This window comes from Camelus bactrianus, chromosome 25 (assembly GCF_048773025.1).
Source record: "Camelus bactrianus isolate YW-2024 breed Bactrian camel chromosome 25, ASM4877302v1, whole genome shotgun sequence".
Lineage (NCBI taxonomy): Eukaryota > Metazoa > Chordata > Mammalia > Artiodactyla > Camelidae > Camelus > Camelus bactrianus.
In genome coordinates this window covers 15,615,760-15,631,291 of record NC_133563.1, presented here as the reverse complement: position 1 = coordinate 15,631,291, position 15,532 = coordinate 15,615,760, and the positions used below count along the sequence as shown (strand labels likewise).

The window sequence follows — 15,532 nt, the reverse complement described above, 5'->3', positions numbered from 1 at the left end:
AAATAAAGTGCCTCCAGGTTCACAGGATGTGACTATAAACATTCTCTGTATAAATCAGCTGTGCCTTGCTTTGAGAATAAACAATTTATCTCACCCATTCACGTGCCCATGGTACAAGGAATCAATGAACAGAGAGGCAGAAGGAAAAAGAAATGGCCTGAAGAGGAAGCTAATTTTATTAAGCATTTCAAAGGAGTTTGTGTTTGTGGCTAAATTCCAAGGGAATGTCAGTTATACTGAGTGACTTAGAGAAAATATTCTAGTCTGGAATCCATGAATTTCTCTTCAGTGATTAAAAATTGATGTGTTAAACATAAAATAGCTAAATATAATTATGTGCAAATCAGACATATGCTTACTAGACAGGAAATTGAAATTGGCAAATCTTTCTATCCATTATCCTGTTTTTTTATCTGAGCCAGGCACAGAGCTCCATCAATGGATTTCTGGGGTGGAATATCTCCAGCATTTCATGTAATCTTTGTTCCCTGTGGGACCATGCATTGAGGACAGCTCCTCTACATGCCCAGGCATCCATGCCAGACTAAAATGGCTTATGATCCTTTTCATTGGCTTGCTCCTCCTGTGATAAATAAATTTTCTCTGTAGAGAATTAGCTCCTTGGAGGAAGGCTAGCGGGAACATTTGGTGAGGGGGCAGGAGAGATGAAGGCCAGGTGGAGTTGGAGAGAATGTTGTTGACAGGTGATTTTAAAAACAAGACTTAAAAGATTACAAATGATCTCTTCTTATAGAAGGCCAACTCGGCTGATACTTCTGAGGAATTTTCTTTCTTAAGAGAATCTGATTAGAGGCAGATAGAAATGAAAAGACGAGTAAGTCTTGAGATTTGGAGTCAGATCTGGACTTGAGTTCAGCATCCAGCATTTATTAGGTGCAAAACTCAGAGCCCTGAGCCTCAGTTTCCTGTTCTGGAAGATGGGATAATAATGACATCTACCTCACTGAGTTAAATGAACTGATAGATACAAGTGCGTCACGCAACGCCCAGGACTCATTAAAGGGGTCATCGAATGACTGTTCTAGTCAGAGATAAGAGAAGTGATAAGATACCAATGGGCGTGATGCTGCTGCCATTGCTGCCGGGGGTGGGCGTGGTCATATTAGTTTGCTCAGGCTGTTATAACAAAACCCCATAGCCTGGGGACTTACACAACAGAAATTTATTTCCTCGCAATTCTGGAGGCTAGAAGTCCAAGATCAAGGCGTCAGCAGGATTGGCTTCTGCGGAGGCCTGTCTCCTTGGCTTGTAGGTGGCTGTCCTCTACCTGTTTCTTCACATAGTCTTTTCTCTGTGCCTGTCTGTGTCCAAACTCCCTCTTCCTATACAGACACTAGTCAAATTGGATTAGGGCCCACCCTGGGGGCCTCATTTTGACATAAATACCTTTTTTAAAGCTCAGTTTCCAAATACAGTCACATTCTTAGGTTAGGGCTTCAACCTGTGAATTAGGGGAGGGTACCATTCAGCCCATAACACTGATGATGATGATGATGATGATGATGACGGTGGTGGCGGTGGTGGTGGTGGTGGTGGTGAGGGTGAGGGTGTTACCTGAAGGGAAGGGCAGTGGCCAGGGAATTGAGATTCACCTGGATGCCCTGCCAGGATCCCTTCTTCACTGCTCTCTCACTTTCCAGTTACTGTGTTCAGGTTTGCAGGAAGAGGGCAGGGTAACAGAATTCTATCTCCTCTTTGTGGATTGCATTCTTCTTGGCCACCAGACCGAGGGATTAGGGGAGCGCTAGGCAGGTAGCTTCAGATTTGCCTGTGCACGACCTTAGCAAAGGCGGAATCCTGTCTTCTCCATGGACAATGTTTTTTATCATCATCCACAATGAGTTTGTACCCAGACACAGTAGCATTTGAACTAAACTAAATGTAAGGAACAGAACTGATATTTTCAAGTATGTAGTTTCTTTCTTTTAAAGTTAACCATTGCAGACAGCCTAGTAACTCATTTCCTGAAATGTATTTCAAGACTTGATTGTACTTTAGTAACGTTTGAGAGTTGGAAGACTTTCTTGCTTTATTCTGTATAACAGATGAGTTCTTACAAAATCTTCCTCTCATTTAATTTGTATGTCACTAATCACGCATCTTAGCGCACACACTGCTCTAGAGAAGTTGGTGCTGAATTCTTCAGGTGATAACACTTCCCTTGCCAGTAACTAATATACCTATTTACAAGCCCCAAACAATAAATTCCATGTGTGTAAATCAGGAGATATTTCTTTAGAGTTAGGAGACCTGAATTTAAATCCCAGTTGCAGTTGAGCTGTGAGTTCTTGGACCAGTTTTTTTTGTTTTCCCTGAGCCTCAGGTGTTTCACATACCTGAATACATCACGTACTACATGTAATGTAAAAGAGAAGCGATCACTGTATAAGCCTTATTGCTGTGATGGTCAAAATTAAGTGAAACCGTGTTCATAAAGCACCTGCAAAGGGCCTGCAGTCACAGAGGGTCCCTGGCAAAGGTTAACTTAGAATAGAATTCCCTAGGTCACAGTCAGGGAGAGCTCTTTACTTGGTCTCTTAACGTGTAACAGTTAACCCTCCATATTTCTCGTGGCCACGTTAGGAAACAATCGGGCCAGCTGGTGCCAGACAAGAAGGGAAGCAGAGGGAAGCAAATCAAAGCCAGAGTACATGTTCTTTTCTGCGGATCATGAAGCACCCTCACCTTGCCCCAACCAATGAGCTGCTGAAGTTGGTTTGTCACAAAGCCATCAGCCCATCTGTTCCATATAAAGTGTCCCCTTCTCACAAGAAGGAGGCAGAGTCCATTTGGATGATTTCAAAAGGAAAGAACTTTTTCACTTTAGAGTTTGGGATGTTTCCTTTATATGTGATTTACTGGGTTGTATTCAATTTTAAGTAATCGTGGTTTGGGGGCCAGGTGTCCCCACACGCACACCCATATTCACGTCCACTGCCATTTGCCAGTGAGATGTGTCCATTGGATACAGCTCTAATCGACTGCAAAGAGGGGCTTGCCACAAGCAGCACTGCTACATGAAAGGTTCCTTGTCTCTCTTGTTTTCTTGTATACCTCAAGATATGTTCCTGACATAGACATGCTATTCTGTATAAAGTAATTTCAACATTCTCATGATGCTTCCTCATACTCGGGGTGTCAGATCAATGGAACTAGATGAACAGGGAAGTTCCAACAAGTTTATCCTGCAGTTGAATTGCCCTTAATATATATACTCAACCTGCATTCTTATTTATTTTCACATCAACTCTGTAAGGAAGGCAGGAAAAGTTATCATATATCCCCATATATTAAGTGGCTTACTTGCCTAAGCTCCTAGTAAGTGGCAGTGCCAGGACTTCAACCCAGTTTATTCACTTAGCAGTGGCTTAGGGCGTCCCCAGCATGTGCCCGAAGGGAGTGGGATATAAAAGCACAGGCTGTGTTTCTGCCCTCAGGATGCCCTAGTCTAGCAGGAAAGACGGCCAGGCATGCAGGGGTGAGGCAGTGTGAGGACGCATGGGGGAGGTCTGCACAGGGTGTTTGGGAGGACCGAGGAACCGCACCCACTGGCCTCGGGAAGGAAGACTCTGGAGAAAGCTGCTTGGAAGTAGGGTCTCATCAATCCCCGGGGAGGAGGTATCCAGAGGCGTAGGCTAGGGAGCAGAAGAACATTCTAAGCAGAGAAAATAATAAGTTCAAAAATAAAAAGATGATGGAGAGCACGGACCACCAGGAAACTGTAAGTCAGTTGTCTGGATGCTGGAATGCAGGGGGAGGAGGGGGCGGGGCAGGGGGCAGGTTGGATGGGGTGGGATCAGACTTGTGAGCCTTTTTAAGGGTCTGGCCTTTATTCTGGAAGCAGCGGGGAGCCAGTGAATGGCTTTGAAGAGGGCAGTGATATTCAGATTCCACTGTAGAAAGGCCACTCCAGCCACTGAGTCAGCCTCCGTGATGGAGGGGCAAGACCAGAAGAGGGAATGAAAAGGGGGCTAACATTTAAGCAGTTAAATGATAAAGATTTTGCTAAGTCACTAGGGATGGAAAGAAAAGAAACAAAAAAATAGGTGGCAATTAAAATTAGAGGCAATGTATTTATGCAGCTTATGTTTACCTGCCCTATTTTTTCCTTTTCCTTTACTGTCAAACCCCCTTCTCCCCCATCCTCCAAATGAACCACCCTACGTTTCTTCCCCCAACATGAACCAAACTTGAATATTTGAAAGCAGGAACAGGTATCCTGGAACAAAAGCCCTATTTTCAAAACGGCCTCCGAGATGAACCTAAACCAAATCAATATTTTACATGGTTTGTGTGCTTTGCAGGCAACTGGGTTTAATCCAAAACAAGCTTTATGGTCAGAAACTTTGTGAAAGAGCAGCACAGGGAGAGGTGGCCGGTGCTGATGTCACAGGGAGAGAGAATGTCGGGCGGGTGGGATGACGGCCAGTTTGCTCTAACAATTAAATTGCCCCTTCCAAGTCGATGTAAATCGGGTTTCCTCAGTGGAAACTGGCTTTAAGAAGGAACAGAGCATTAGCATTTGGGTGTCTGCAGCCCCCGGCTTTTGAACATTCTCCCTCCTTTTCTCCCAGTCGAGGTCCCCACGGGCGGAGCAATGGGACTTCATCGTTCAAGCCTGGCAACAGCCCGCCCTCCCCACGGGACAAGGACCTTCTGTCCATGCTCTGCAGGAATCAGCTGAGTCCCGTTAACACCCATCCCAGTTATGCGCCGTCTTCCCCAAGTAGCAGCAACTCTGGCTCCTACAAGGGAAGTGACTGCAGCCCTGTCATGAGGTGAGTGCTGCCTGTCTCCCAATTCATGGTTCTTAGTTTGTCCTAATAGGTAAGCGTCTCTTTAAAAAAAAAAATTATATGATTCTTGATCCTCTGCCTTGTTGCACGCATGCCTCTTTCCTTTCCCACACTCGGCTCATTCTTCAAGGGCTCCTGTAGGAGGGACTCAAGCCACAGTTTCTCATAAGGTTCAGCAGTCCAAGGAGTTACTGACTAGGGAGGAAAAATGGCACAGCGGCAGTAGGAGGGCCCTCTGCACGTCCCTCCGAACAGGGAAATCATTCACTTGTTCATTCATTCATTCCAATACGAGATCTGTGTTGAATACCACGTTATGCCCAGTATAGGGTCAAGCACTGGGAACAGAGCAGTAAACAACAAAGGTGGTCCCTGTGCTGACTGCCCAGAGGAGACAGACCCCAGAGGAAAAGAAAAACATTAGCCACCTAAAGACAAAAACACACTAGGATTATTCTGCCAGTGTCTGTTGTTAAACGTGTATGTAAAAGGTGGGAGCAGGGTCCAACTTGGGCTGGAGGTGTCAGAGGAGGCATCTCTGAAAAAGTGAAATTGAAATGAGATCTGAAGGTCAAGCAAGGAGTAAATTAGTCCCTGGGACACACGAGGTTGCAGAAAAAAAACGAACTGCACACCCAAAGGGTCCCGACAGGAGGGCTGGAGAGTTGGGAACTGGACAGGGTGGCTTGGAGGGGGTCCGAGTCAGCCCTCCCCCTTCAGTCTTCCTTCTCTGTGCGCCCTGTCTCATGAGTCAGCTGTCTTACCGCAGGGATACCCAGCTCTTGGAGAGGCCTGAGAGGGGGCCAGGATTCCAGCGATGGAAGTTTTGTAGAATACCGGACACCTCTCATACAAAACATATCTGGGGACAGTGGACTAGCCTTTTTCCCTTCAGCAGAAGGAAACTTTCCACCAGATCAGCACACTCACACCAGGGACTGATGTCAGAACAATCTGAATTCAGCTAGCAACAATCGGGATCTTTAGGCAAGTGGCACATTGTGTGGAAAGCTAGGTCATCGCGCTCCCTTCCTGCCCTCCCACCTGCCCCCACTCATTGTCCTTTAACATAACAGCATGTTACACTGAACTGACAGGCCAGCCTGTGGACAATTGTGCATTATTTTATATGAGATCATTCCTAAGCCGTAGAAAATCTCCCTCTCCACCGTCCCTGCCCCCTTCACAAACAGCCTGCCCCCACGCTTACTCAAAATGAACAGTCCGCAGACTGGCAGGTAGATCACAGTCCCCCTTCTGACGTGAGGTCACGCGCTACCGGGGCTTCAGACCCCAGCACACAGCGGCCGTTTCTTCTCAAGTTGTTAGCTGTGCCTTGACTTTTCATTTCATAGAAAAAGTAGCATTTCATTACTTGGATTGTTTCAGGCGGTCTGGAAGGTACATGTCCTGTGGTGAAAATCATGGCGTCAAACCCCCAAATCCGGAGCAGTACCTGACTCCTCTGCAGCAGAAAGAGGTTACAGTGAGACACCTGAAGACCAAGCTCAAGGAATCTGAGCGCCGACTTCATGAGAGGTGAATCCGCGCTCCTTGCGCGCTGTGCTTGCTTTTTCCTATTAAATGAAACATGCACCCATGCCACAGAAAACTAGAAAAGAAGAAAAATGACTTCATTTAATTTTTGTCAGATTTCTTAAATCAGTCTCTCAACAGAGCCATTTAATAATTCTGCGTGATTTGGCTGTTGCAGTTCAGGGAACCATCCTGGGTTGGAAGGGACCCTCTGCTTTTTCTGGGTGTATAGCTTTGACGTGAAGAGCTGGGTGTGTACGTGACTATTATTAAATGGCAGGAACCCTTGCAGGAACAGTCCCATCCTTCCAGCAGAGTGGGTCACACACAGTGGGTGTGACGAAGCCCTGTTTATCTCTGTGAGGGAGCAGATGGCCAAGGCATTGTAATTCCTACAAGCTATTTCTGTGCTGGAGGAAGAGGTTCATTATTCTTGGCCAAGTGTTACATTAATTAAAGGGGGAAAAAAAAAAAAACCCAAAAGCAGGCCAAGCTTAAGAGATCTTATCTCAGAGAGAAAAGACCTTTGACATTCTTGGGACAGGCCAGATTTTTTGCTGGATGGTTTTTCCCTGTCATTTTGGCATGGACAAGCAGAGCTCTGACCGGAGTGGCTGGGAACTCAAGGTGAAGCTGACATGAGTCAGACCCTACTTTCGGGAGGTCTTTGGTTTATGATTTGAGGAAACTGGGAGGGTTTGAAAAGTCATGAGAGGGAGGTATGGGAAGGCAGTGAAACTGGAGAATGTTCAAGCCTAAACCTATGGACGCAATACTTCACCACATCTCTTTATCTGTGTCAGGATCCTGACAATCTGGTCTTCGTATCCACTGAGACTATGAGGGCATATATTTTATTTACAGCATGACATTGACTATGAAGAAATTATATGTAAGGAAGAATTTTTTGACAAATATCTTGAATTAGGGTCCTGAAAAGGATCTAGAAAAATAGAATAGGTTCCCTTCAGGGTAGGTTGGATCCAGTGTATTATCTGAGAGAAGACAGAATTATCAACATTTCACAAAGTCCTTGCAACATGTACCTTTTATGACTTAAAGAAATTTTTTAAATTATCAGTGGAGCATGATCAGAACTATTTTGCAATGTTAAAACTTATCAGTCTGCCTTCTGCCTTTGATAGGTAATTAAAAGGGATGGGACTTCCCTTCCACAAATTGTTTTGTGGACATAAGAAAGGGTAGGCTATGGAGGTAAAAGCAGGCTAAGAGACTCTAACATGTTTTAATAATAAAATTTCCAATATTAAGTACAGGACCACCTCAGAGATATTCCAAGTTCAGCTCCAGACCCCCTCAGTAAAGTAAATACTGCAATAAAGCAAGTCACATGAATTTTTTCACTTCTCAGTGCATATAAAAGTTATGTTTATACTCTGCTATAGTCTATTAAGTGTGCAATAGCATTATGTCTGAAAAAAATGTACAAACCTTAATTTTACAAGACCAGTGCTCTAACCCCTGAGCTATGGAGCCAGCTGCCAAACCAAAGCTTAATTTTAAAATACATTTTTGCTAAAAAATGCTAAACAGTGTCTGACAATGCTAGGTTGCCACAAACCAATTTGTAAAAAAAATAAAAAAATAATAAAAATGCAGTATCTGTGAAGTGCAATGAAGCAAAGAGCAGTAAAACGAGGTGTGCCTGTACTGAATAGAGAATAATGCTTGAATAGTACTTAGTGCAATGTCGGACACTTGGTGGGCACTCAAAAAGAAAAAAAATAGCCTTTTAAATTCTGATTCTAGTTACTGTTACTGTTTTAGCTATTTTACAATTAAGGGAGCAATTCAGGCCTTAATACCCATGAAAGAAAAATTTCAAAACTGATTTCACTTGTGTGTTTCACGTGGGTGCGCCTGGGCTCCTGGCTGGGTATCAGAGTTGCTGGCTGCCTGGTTCAGAGCTGGCCTTGTTCTTAGCCGTGCTTGTCTTCTGGCTGCAGGGAGAGTGAGATTATGGAACTCAAGTCCCAGCTGGCCCGGATGAGGGATGACTGGATAGAAGAAGAGTGCCACCGGGTGGAGGCCCAGCTGGCCCTCAAGGAAGCCAGGAAGGAGATTAAACAGCTCAAACAGGTCATCGAAACGATGAGGAGCAGCCTGGCCGATAAAGACAAGGGCATTCAGAAGTATTTCGTGGACATAAACATTCAAAACAAGAAGTTGGAGTCGCTCCTTCAGAGCATGGAGATGGCGCACAGTGGCTCTCTGAGGGACGAACTGTGTCTAGACTTTCCGTGCGATTCCCCGGAGAAGGGCTTGGCCCTCAGCACCCCTTTTGGCAAGACGGCCGATGGGCGGTCTCCGGAAGAGCCGGTCACAGAGGAAGGGGCCGACAGCGAGCTGCTGGTGGGAGGCAGCGTGGCCGACGGCACAGATTTGTTTGATGACATGGTGACGGCCACCGCCACGGAGGCTGGCGACCTGGAGCTTCTTCGTTCGGGCCGCGGGGCAGAGGCCCTGGCGCTCGTCCCGGCGGCGGGGGGTCAGGGGGAGGGCAGCGCGGTGGTGGAGCAGGCGGTGCAGACCGACGTGGTGCCCTACAGCCCTGCCTTCTCCGAGCTCATCCAGCACGTGCTCAAGCTCCAGGCCCCCTGCCCCTCCAGCTCCACATCCCCTGATGATGAGTCCGGGGCCGACTCGACGGAAAGCTTCCTGGAGTCCATCTCCGCCTTCGTGGTTGATTTGACTCCAAGGAATCCGAACTCAGCCATCCTTTTGTCTCCCGTGGAGACCCCCTCCGCCACGGGGGATACGGAAGCGCGTGGAAACCGCCTCATGAGAGAGCTGGATTTTGCAGGCTCCGCGGAGGGGAGGTCGGACGGCCTCATCCCGCTGGCCCGCGGGGGCGTCGGCAGGCAGTACTGGAGCCGCAGCTTCCTGGTGGATCTCCTGGCCGTGGCGGCCCCCGTGGTCCCCACTGTTTTGTGGGCGTTCAGTACTCAGAGGGGAGGGACAGATCCCGTCTACAACATTGGAGCCTTGCTCCGGGGCTGCTGCGTGGTGGCCCTGCATTCGCTCCGCCGCACCGCCTGTCATATCAAGACCTAAAGAGAAGTCGTCGTTTCCATGTGCCAGTCTGTCCCGTGTGGCGCTGTACCAGGTGGAGAAACAGCAGGTCGACCTGTGGCGGTCTCTGTTCTGTCGTTTTGGCTCCTCGGTGTTTGATTTGCACTATATTTAGTTGAAGCCTGTTCCCTGTTTAAAACCAGAGGTATCTTCAAAGGCATGGAGACCTGGTTCAAGTAAACGTCTCACCGGTGTGATATAGAAAGCATGCTCGTGACCCTGCCGCGTCGTCTGAGGTACCCGTGCTTACCCTAGTGGTTCAGGAAGAGAAAATGCAAAGTTTGCACTTTCAAGACAGCTTCTGTAAGGCTGGCATGTTATCTCCTTGCTTTGCTTTGTGCCGTTTTAAAATGTGTAATTGTTACAGCATTCCAATGGTCTTGTGCATAGCAGGGGACTGTAACCAAAAATAATGTATTTGTGTAATTGGCTTGAAGAAGTCTTGAATAGCTCTTTAGTGTCTTCCTTGGGGTTGATGAGGTTTGAGCGTTTTTTACTAAATGTAGCTCCAAAGTCTTAAATGGCTAGTCTGTTCTTAAACCTGTTAATTGATGAAACTGTATGTAAGTTTACATTGTATTAACTTATTTTTTGCTTATTATATATAGTGTTTTATTGAAAATTGTTTGTAACCCCACACTTCAGCATGATGAAAATAAAGATTAGTGTTTCCATTTAAATAAATGTTTTATCCTCCTATGAAATAATTATCTTTGTGATTTTGCTTCTACATGTGATGAGAAAGACTAAATGGATAGCAGATCCTTCCATCTTTATCAGTGGGTGGGATCTGTAAAAATGGAGTTAACTTAAATGAGGAAGTGGTGGAAATAATTATTAAAGAATTGTGAGGACTGCCTACTCTGTCTTTTAAAAAGCATTGTTTCTGAATACAGGTAGCTTTGATTGTTTGCTCTGGAATTATCCATACACCTGTTTGTCTACATATCTAGTCAGTTAGGATATATTGAGGGTTTTCAGGAAAACTGGGTTGGTTTTACTTTAAAGCTCGCTGGGGGTTCAGCAAGGGAGAATATGCTGCTCCATATGCCTCGTCCCCTTGGAATAACAGGGCGAGGGTGGGCAGGTAAAGGAATGAGATACTATTAAATCTATATTCCTTCATTTATTCCTCAACCCAATGCTGTGAGGTGGGTATTACTCTATCTTGGAGATAAGGGAGCTGAGCCTCAAAAGCGGTAAATTGCTCAGGATCTCATTGTTTATCTCTAGCAGCTGAGATTTCAAGCGTCTGCAAAGCAAATACCTTTTTCACTTTCCCACACAAAGGGAAGAGACAAGATTATCCTAAGTTTTCACCCAGAAACTCTTCTCCCACAGCACCTATCACCTTTAAGCATACTCTGTTTTCATGTACAATGTCTTGGTTATTGCCCATCTCCCCCACTAAAATACTAGGTCTCCGAGGGCAGGGATCTGTGTTCTGTTTTGTTCACAGATATATGTCAAGAACTTGGAACAGTAGGTGGCACATAGTAGGGGTTCTAAAAACAGCTGTTGAATGAATTCATTCAATAAATACTTACCGGGTGTTCACATGCTAGGCACTTCTCTAGGTCTGTCATCAATAGAGGACAGACAAGGTTTCTGCCCTCAGGGAGTTTACATTCTATAAAAGACACAGAACATGCCAGCAAATGAACAAGTTAATTCTGGGTAGTGATTAAGTGCTTCCAAGGAAATAAAGTGTAATGACCAAGAGTGAGCAATAGGGATGAATGCAAGGAACACATTTCTAAAGAAATGGATGAAAAAGAGCCACTCATGTGAAGATACAGGAGGTAAAATGTTGCAAGAACAGAGGCAAAGTCCCTGAGGCTGAAAAGGGCTTGACTTGTGATGGGGGCATCCAGGAGGCCAGTGTAACTGGAGCCAAGGGGCAGGGGATGGGGAAGTGGACGAGAAGCTAGTTCACGTGGGGCCATGTAAACCATGGTAGGGTTTGTTTGAATTTATTCCCAGTGCGATTAGAAATATTAATGGACTTTATACAGGACAATGATATAATCTGGCTCCCCCTTCCCCTTTTTTTTAAACTGTCTGCTCTGTGCAAAATGTGAAGAGGCAGGAGTGGCAGCAGAGAGACCATTGTGACAGCCCAATTGAGTGATTATGACAATTTGGCAATGGAAGGGGATATAGAGATTAAATTGAATAATTAAAGCTAGATCTTGAAGATAGAACTGATGTGATTTGCTGATAGATGGGATGTGAGGAGGAAATGAGGTAGGGTTTAAGGAAGAGAGAATTAAGGTTGAGTTTCAGGTTTTTGACTTGAGCCTCTGGGTCAACAGTGGTGCCACTTCCTGAGAATGGAAAAAGTTCAAGAGAAGCAAGTTTGGGAAAGTAAATTTGAGATGTCTATTAAACATGTGGGACATAAAATGAGTAGTTGCATATATGAATGTGAAAATCACAGGAGTCATCAGGGCTAGGGTTATAAAAGTGGGGTTCTTCAGCATTTACATACTATTTAAAATCATGCTATGGATTTAAATTATCCAGGGAAAGGGACTGAGTCCTGGGGCACTTCCATATCTAGATAGGGGTAGAGGATGGAGAACCTGGGGGAGGCAGCCCAAAGCAGGAGGAAAACTAGGTGGAGGCAGTATTTGAAAACCAAGAGGAGAGAGAGTCCAGAGCACAGCGTCAAGTGTGTTGAAATCCTACCAGAAAGCTGAGAAACATGAGAGCAGATACATGTCCACTGGCTTTGACAACGAAGTCTTAGTGACTCAAGATCATTTTCTTTGCAAAAATGGGGATGGGAGGCAGACTAGAGTGGGTTGGAAAGTGAATGGAGGAGAGAAAGCAGAAATCAATGTGTGTGGCTAAGTATGTTTAAGTTTTGCTGTGAAGGGAAGTAGGTAGTAATTACAAGGGGATGTGAGTTGAGAGGAGACAGACGGTGTCTGTATGCTTTTGTGACTGAGCCAATGAAGAGAAAGATACTGATGACTTAGGAGAGAAAGAATTAATTGAAGGAGGGAAGTCCGTGGAGAAGATGGGGATAGGATGGAGGGCATGGGATGTACGCATGCAGAGGTGGTTTGTCTGGGATAAGCTGTTTCTTCCACGGGCACACGTGCCTCAGGCATACACAGCACACAGTCAGCAGCAGAGGGATTCGGCTGAAATGGAAGGGAAGCTATTTCTGGAGGTGAATAATCGGAAGCTTCTCAAAATAACGAGCCAAGCTCTGACTCAGGTCCCTTCCTGTAGCCCAGCCCAGACCAACACCTAGATGCTGCCATCTTCCTTACAGCCCCTCCTTGGGTTTATTTTCAGTCGTTGCTGAATTACAGCATTTTTACTTGAGGAAAAATTATAAGCATGTTTCTGGCATCCACTTGTTGCTACAGAAACGAATGTAGCCACACAAACTCAGCACTGTTCTTCATTAGTTCAAGATGGATGGTAAGATGGACTCTGGTGAACAATTCTCCATGAACCACAAATATTTATGCTGATTATCACACAAGGGCAGCTGATCACAAGCAGCAACTTGCTTTGTTGTCTTAGTGATCTGTATCTTTCTTACGTAAACCAAAAGACTCAGAGAAAGTTAATGCATTTGAAACACTGGACACTGTGTAACACCCGTCATACACACAGAAACAAATCTGTGCAAAGGCAAAGCAGGAGATCCTGGAGCAGTCATTCTGTTTTTCTTTTTTCTCGCTACTTCCTTCCCCTCTTTCTCCTCCTCCTCCTTTTCCAGGGCTCCAGTATTTATAATCTGTGGAAAATTACTGCTTTTATTCAGAACAAAGTGTGTCACAAATGAGTCCCTCAGAGTAAATAAAAGATGGAACATAGCTGGCATTTCGGAAGCCCAAGGCGTTGGCTGGTTTTGTGGACAGGATGATCTGATCCCACAGAAAGAAGGGCCTCTAAGTTGCTTTCCGTAATTTGGGTGCCCGTGATGTACAAACAGGCAGGAAAATGGAAAAAGAAGAACAATTCCACTCTGTTGAACAAACTGCTGTCCCATCAAAGCAAATGCTAAACATTTCCTACAGTTATGTGTGCAAACAGTCCAATTTACAAGAAAAGATTTTTCCCAAAGGGATATGCTGACCTTTCCAAGTTGAGCTGTTCAGAAAGGGGGGAGAAGGCAGTGTACTCAGATACCAAGCGTTTCTGACATTTGTGGCAGGAGAAGGACGTCTGTGATCTGAACTTGTCACGGGCACTGCCTAAGTGTGGTTGGGTCTGATTCGTTTTTCTCTTGAGGATTTTTCATTTTAAAAGTTTTCAGGTAGTTTGTAACTTCCATTTTGGCTCAGTGAGCACTTTTACAAAATTCACTTATTCCCCGTCTTACCAGGCAAATGTGTACAATGAAGCAGCAACCTAGACAGTTAAAAATTATCAGTTTATAGCATCAAATCTTGAAGGAATGTCAACAAACTCCCAATGTTTCTGAAAAAAAAAAAAAAAAAAAAAGAACAATTAGAAAGTCCAAACAGAATATAACAAGTTTACATCAGATAATTAGTTTTAAAGCAATGGAAGAAATCCTCTGCTTTGACTACTGATTCTCCCATAATCATGATTATAACAATGATTTCAAACAATTTTAAAATTAAAGGTTTAAATGCTACTCAAAAAACAGTTTGTGTTAAAAGACTGGAATATTTCAGCAGCAGTTAAATTTTGTAAAAGGCCTATCTCTTTCAAAATAATTTTTCAACATACAAAATCCAATATGAAAAAACACATAAAAGTGAAGTTTGGGGAACAGGGCACCAGGCCTGGAGACCTCCCTTCTGCTTTTCTCTCATTCCCTGCAGTGTTTCCACTGCTGAGAACAGCTCGAAAACCAGTTCACTATATACCAGGTTCTCAGAAAACTGCCGGTTCATGTAAGAGCCCCTGTGTGGTAACTCTCAGTTCACTGGAAGAGTAAGTACTCTGGGTCATACTGAAGGACTCCATCCCCTACTGTCCTAAATAAATGAATACTTAATGGAGATGTTTGCCTCTGCTCTGTAGGTTTGACTGTGAAAAGGACCTCTCCCTCCACCTCCACATACAGAGGCCATGGAGGCACCTGGGATCATGGCTGTGACATGATGCTGTAAAACCCCCAGTCCGGGGCTTTCCTAGTGGACACTATTAAAGGCAGGCATGAGAACTTCCTGCTCCTTGTGGACCCAGAGTTCCTCCCCATGGTAATCTTACCTGACTCACCTTCAAAGACATTTTCACTCTTGTTCCTTGAAAGTGACATTTCTGATCAAAGCTATTTGAACAACTGAAAAATTAAACTTTTGCTAGACTAGAGCTTTAATGGACTGGGATATGACAACTATTAACAACTGGACTATTTCTATAATTCGATGGTGCAGTACGGCCCTCCCTCCCCTTCCTTGCAATCAAATAGCTCAGTGTTTGGAATGGTTCGCCAGCCTCACTTTCTAAACAATAGGTGCCGGCATTTTAAACTGACCTTTAATTCTTCTGAACCAGCACTATTTCTGGCTTGTTGATTGTATGGAGAAAATGAAAAAAGAAAGCAGTCTTAATAATTTTCACATCGCCTACTGAAAGCAGTAATGGAAAAGTTTTGAAAATGATCACCTATGTACTACCTCACTCCACAAGGGCTCCTTCCACTCAAGGCAGATAGGCAATTACGAGGTTCAACGCACTGCAGAGCTTCAAAAAGGAAGAAAAGTCACTTGTGTGCTGTAACTTAAATGGGGCAAGTTAAATATATCTATATTCTTATGCACATCTTAACTTATTTACCACTACAATAAAATACTGAAATCAAAATTTTTTTAATTTATTTCAGGTGTCAGTGTATCTAATGATGATGTCATTTTTCTCCATAAAATTAGGTAAGCACTCATTTTACTCAGGAATAGTCAACAAGTTTGGAAACTGCACTGCTACATAAATTAAGGATTCAAATTAAGATTTGAATATTTTAACAAATGGAACCAATTACGGGAAGAAGTTAATATCTTACAATGAGCCAAAACTGACCTAAGAAAAAGAAACCATAACAATTTCTCTCCACACACCACCGACTCAAAGCATGTCCTTTGAATTTC

At 44.4% G+C, this 15,532-nt stretch overlaps 1 protein-coding gene across 8 annotated transcripts in view; it reads left to right on the top strand.

The window, feature by feature from the left end:
* SYBU (syntabulin) overlaps positions 1-10,153 on the top strand; it is a 104,106-nt gene extending 93,953 nt beyond the window's left edge. For all 8 annotated transcript variants that reach the window (XM_074352913.1, XM_074352912.1, XM_074352910.1 and 5 more), the window contains 3 exons: positions 4,596-4,799; positions 6,207-6,356; positions 8,321-10,153. In XM_074352913.1, the coding sequence (XP_074209014.1) occupies positions 4,596-4,799; positions 6,207-6,356; positions 8,321-9,428 (1,462 nt within the window). In that variant the 3' untranslated portion in view covers positions 9,429-10,153. The remainder of the gene's footprint in view (positions 1-4,595; positions 4,800-6,206; positions 6,357-8,320) is intronic.
* The last annotated feature ends 5,379 nt before the right edge of the window (positions 10,154-15,532 follow it).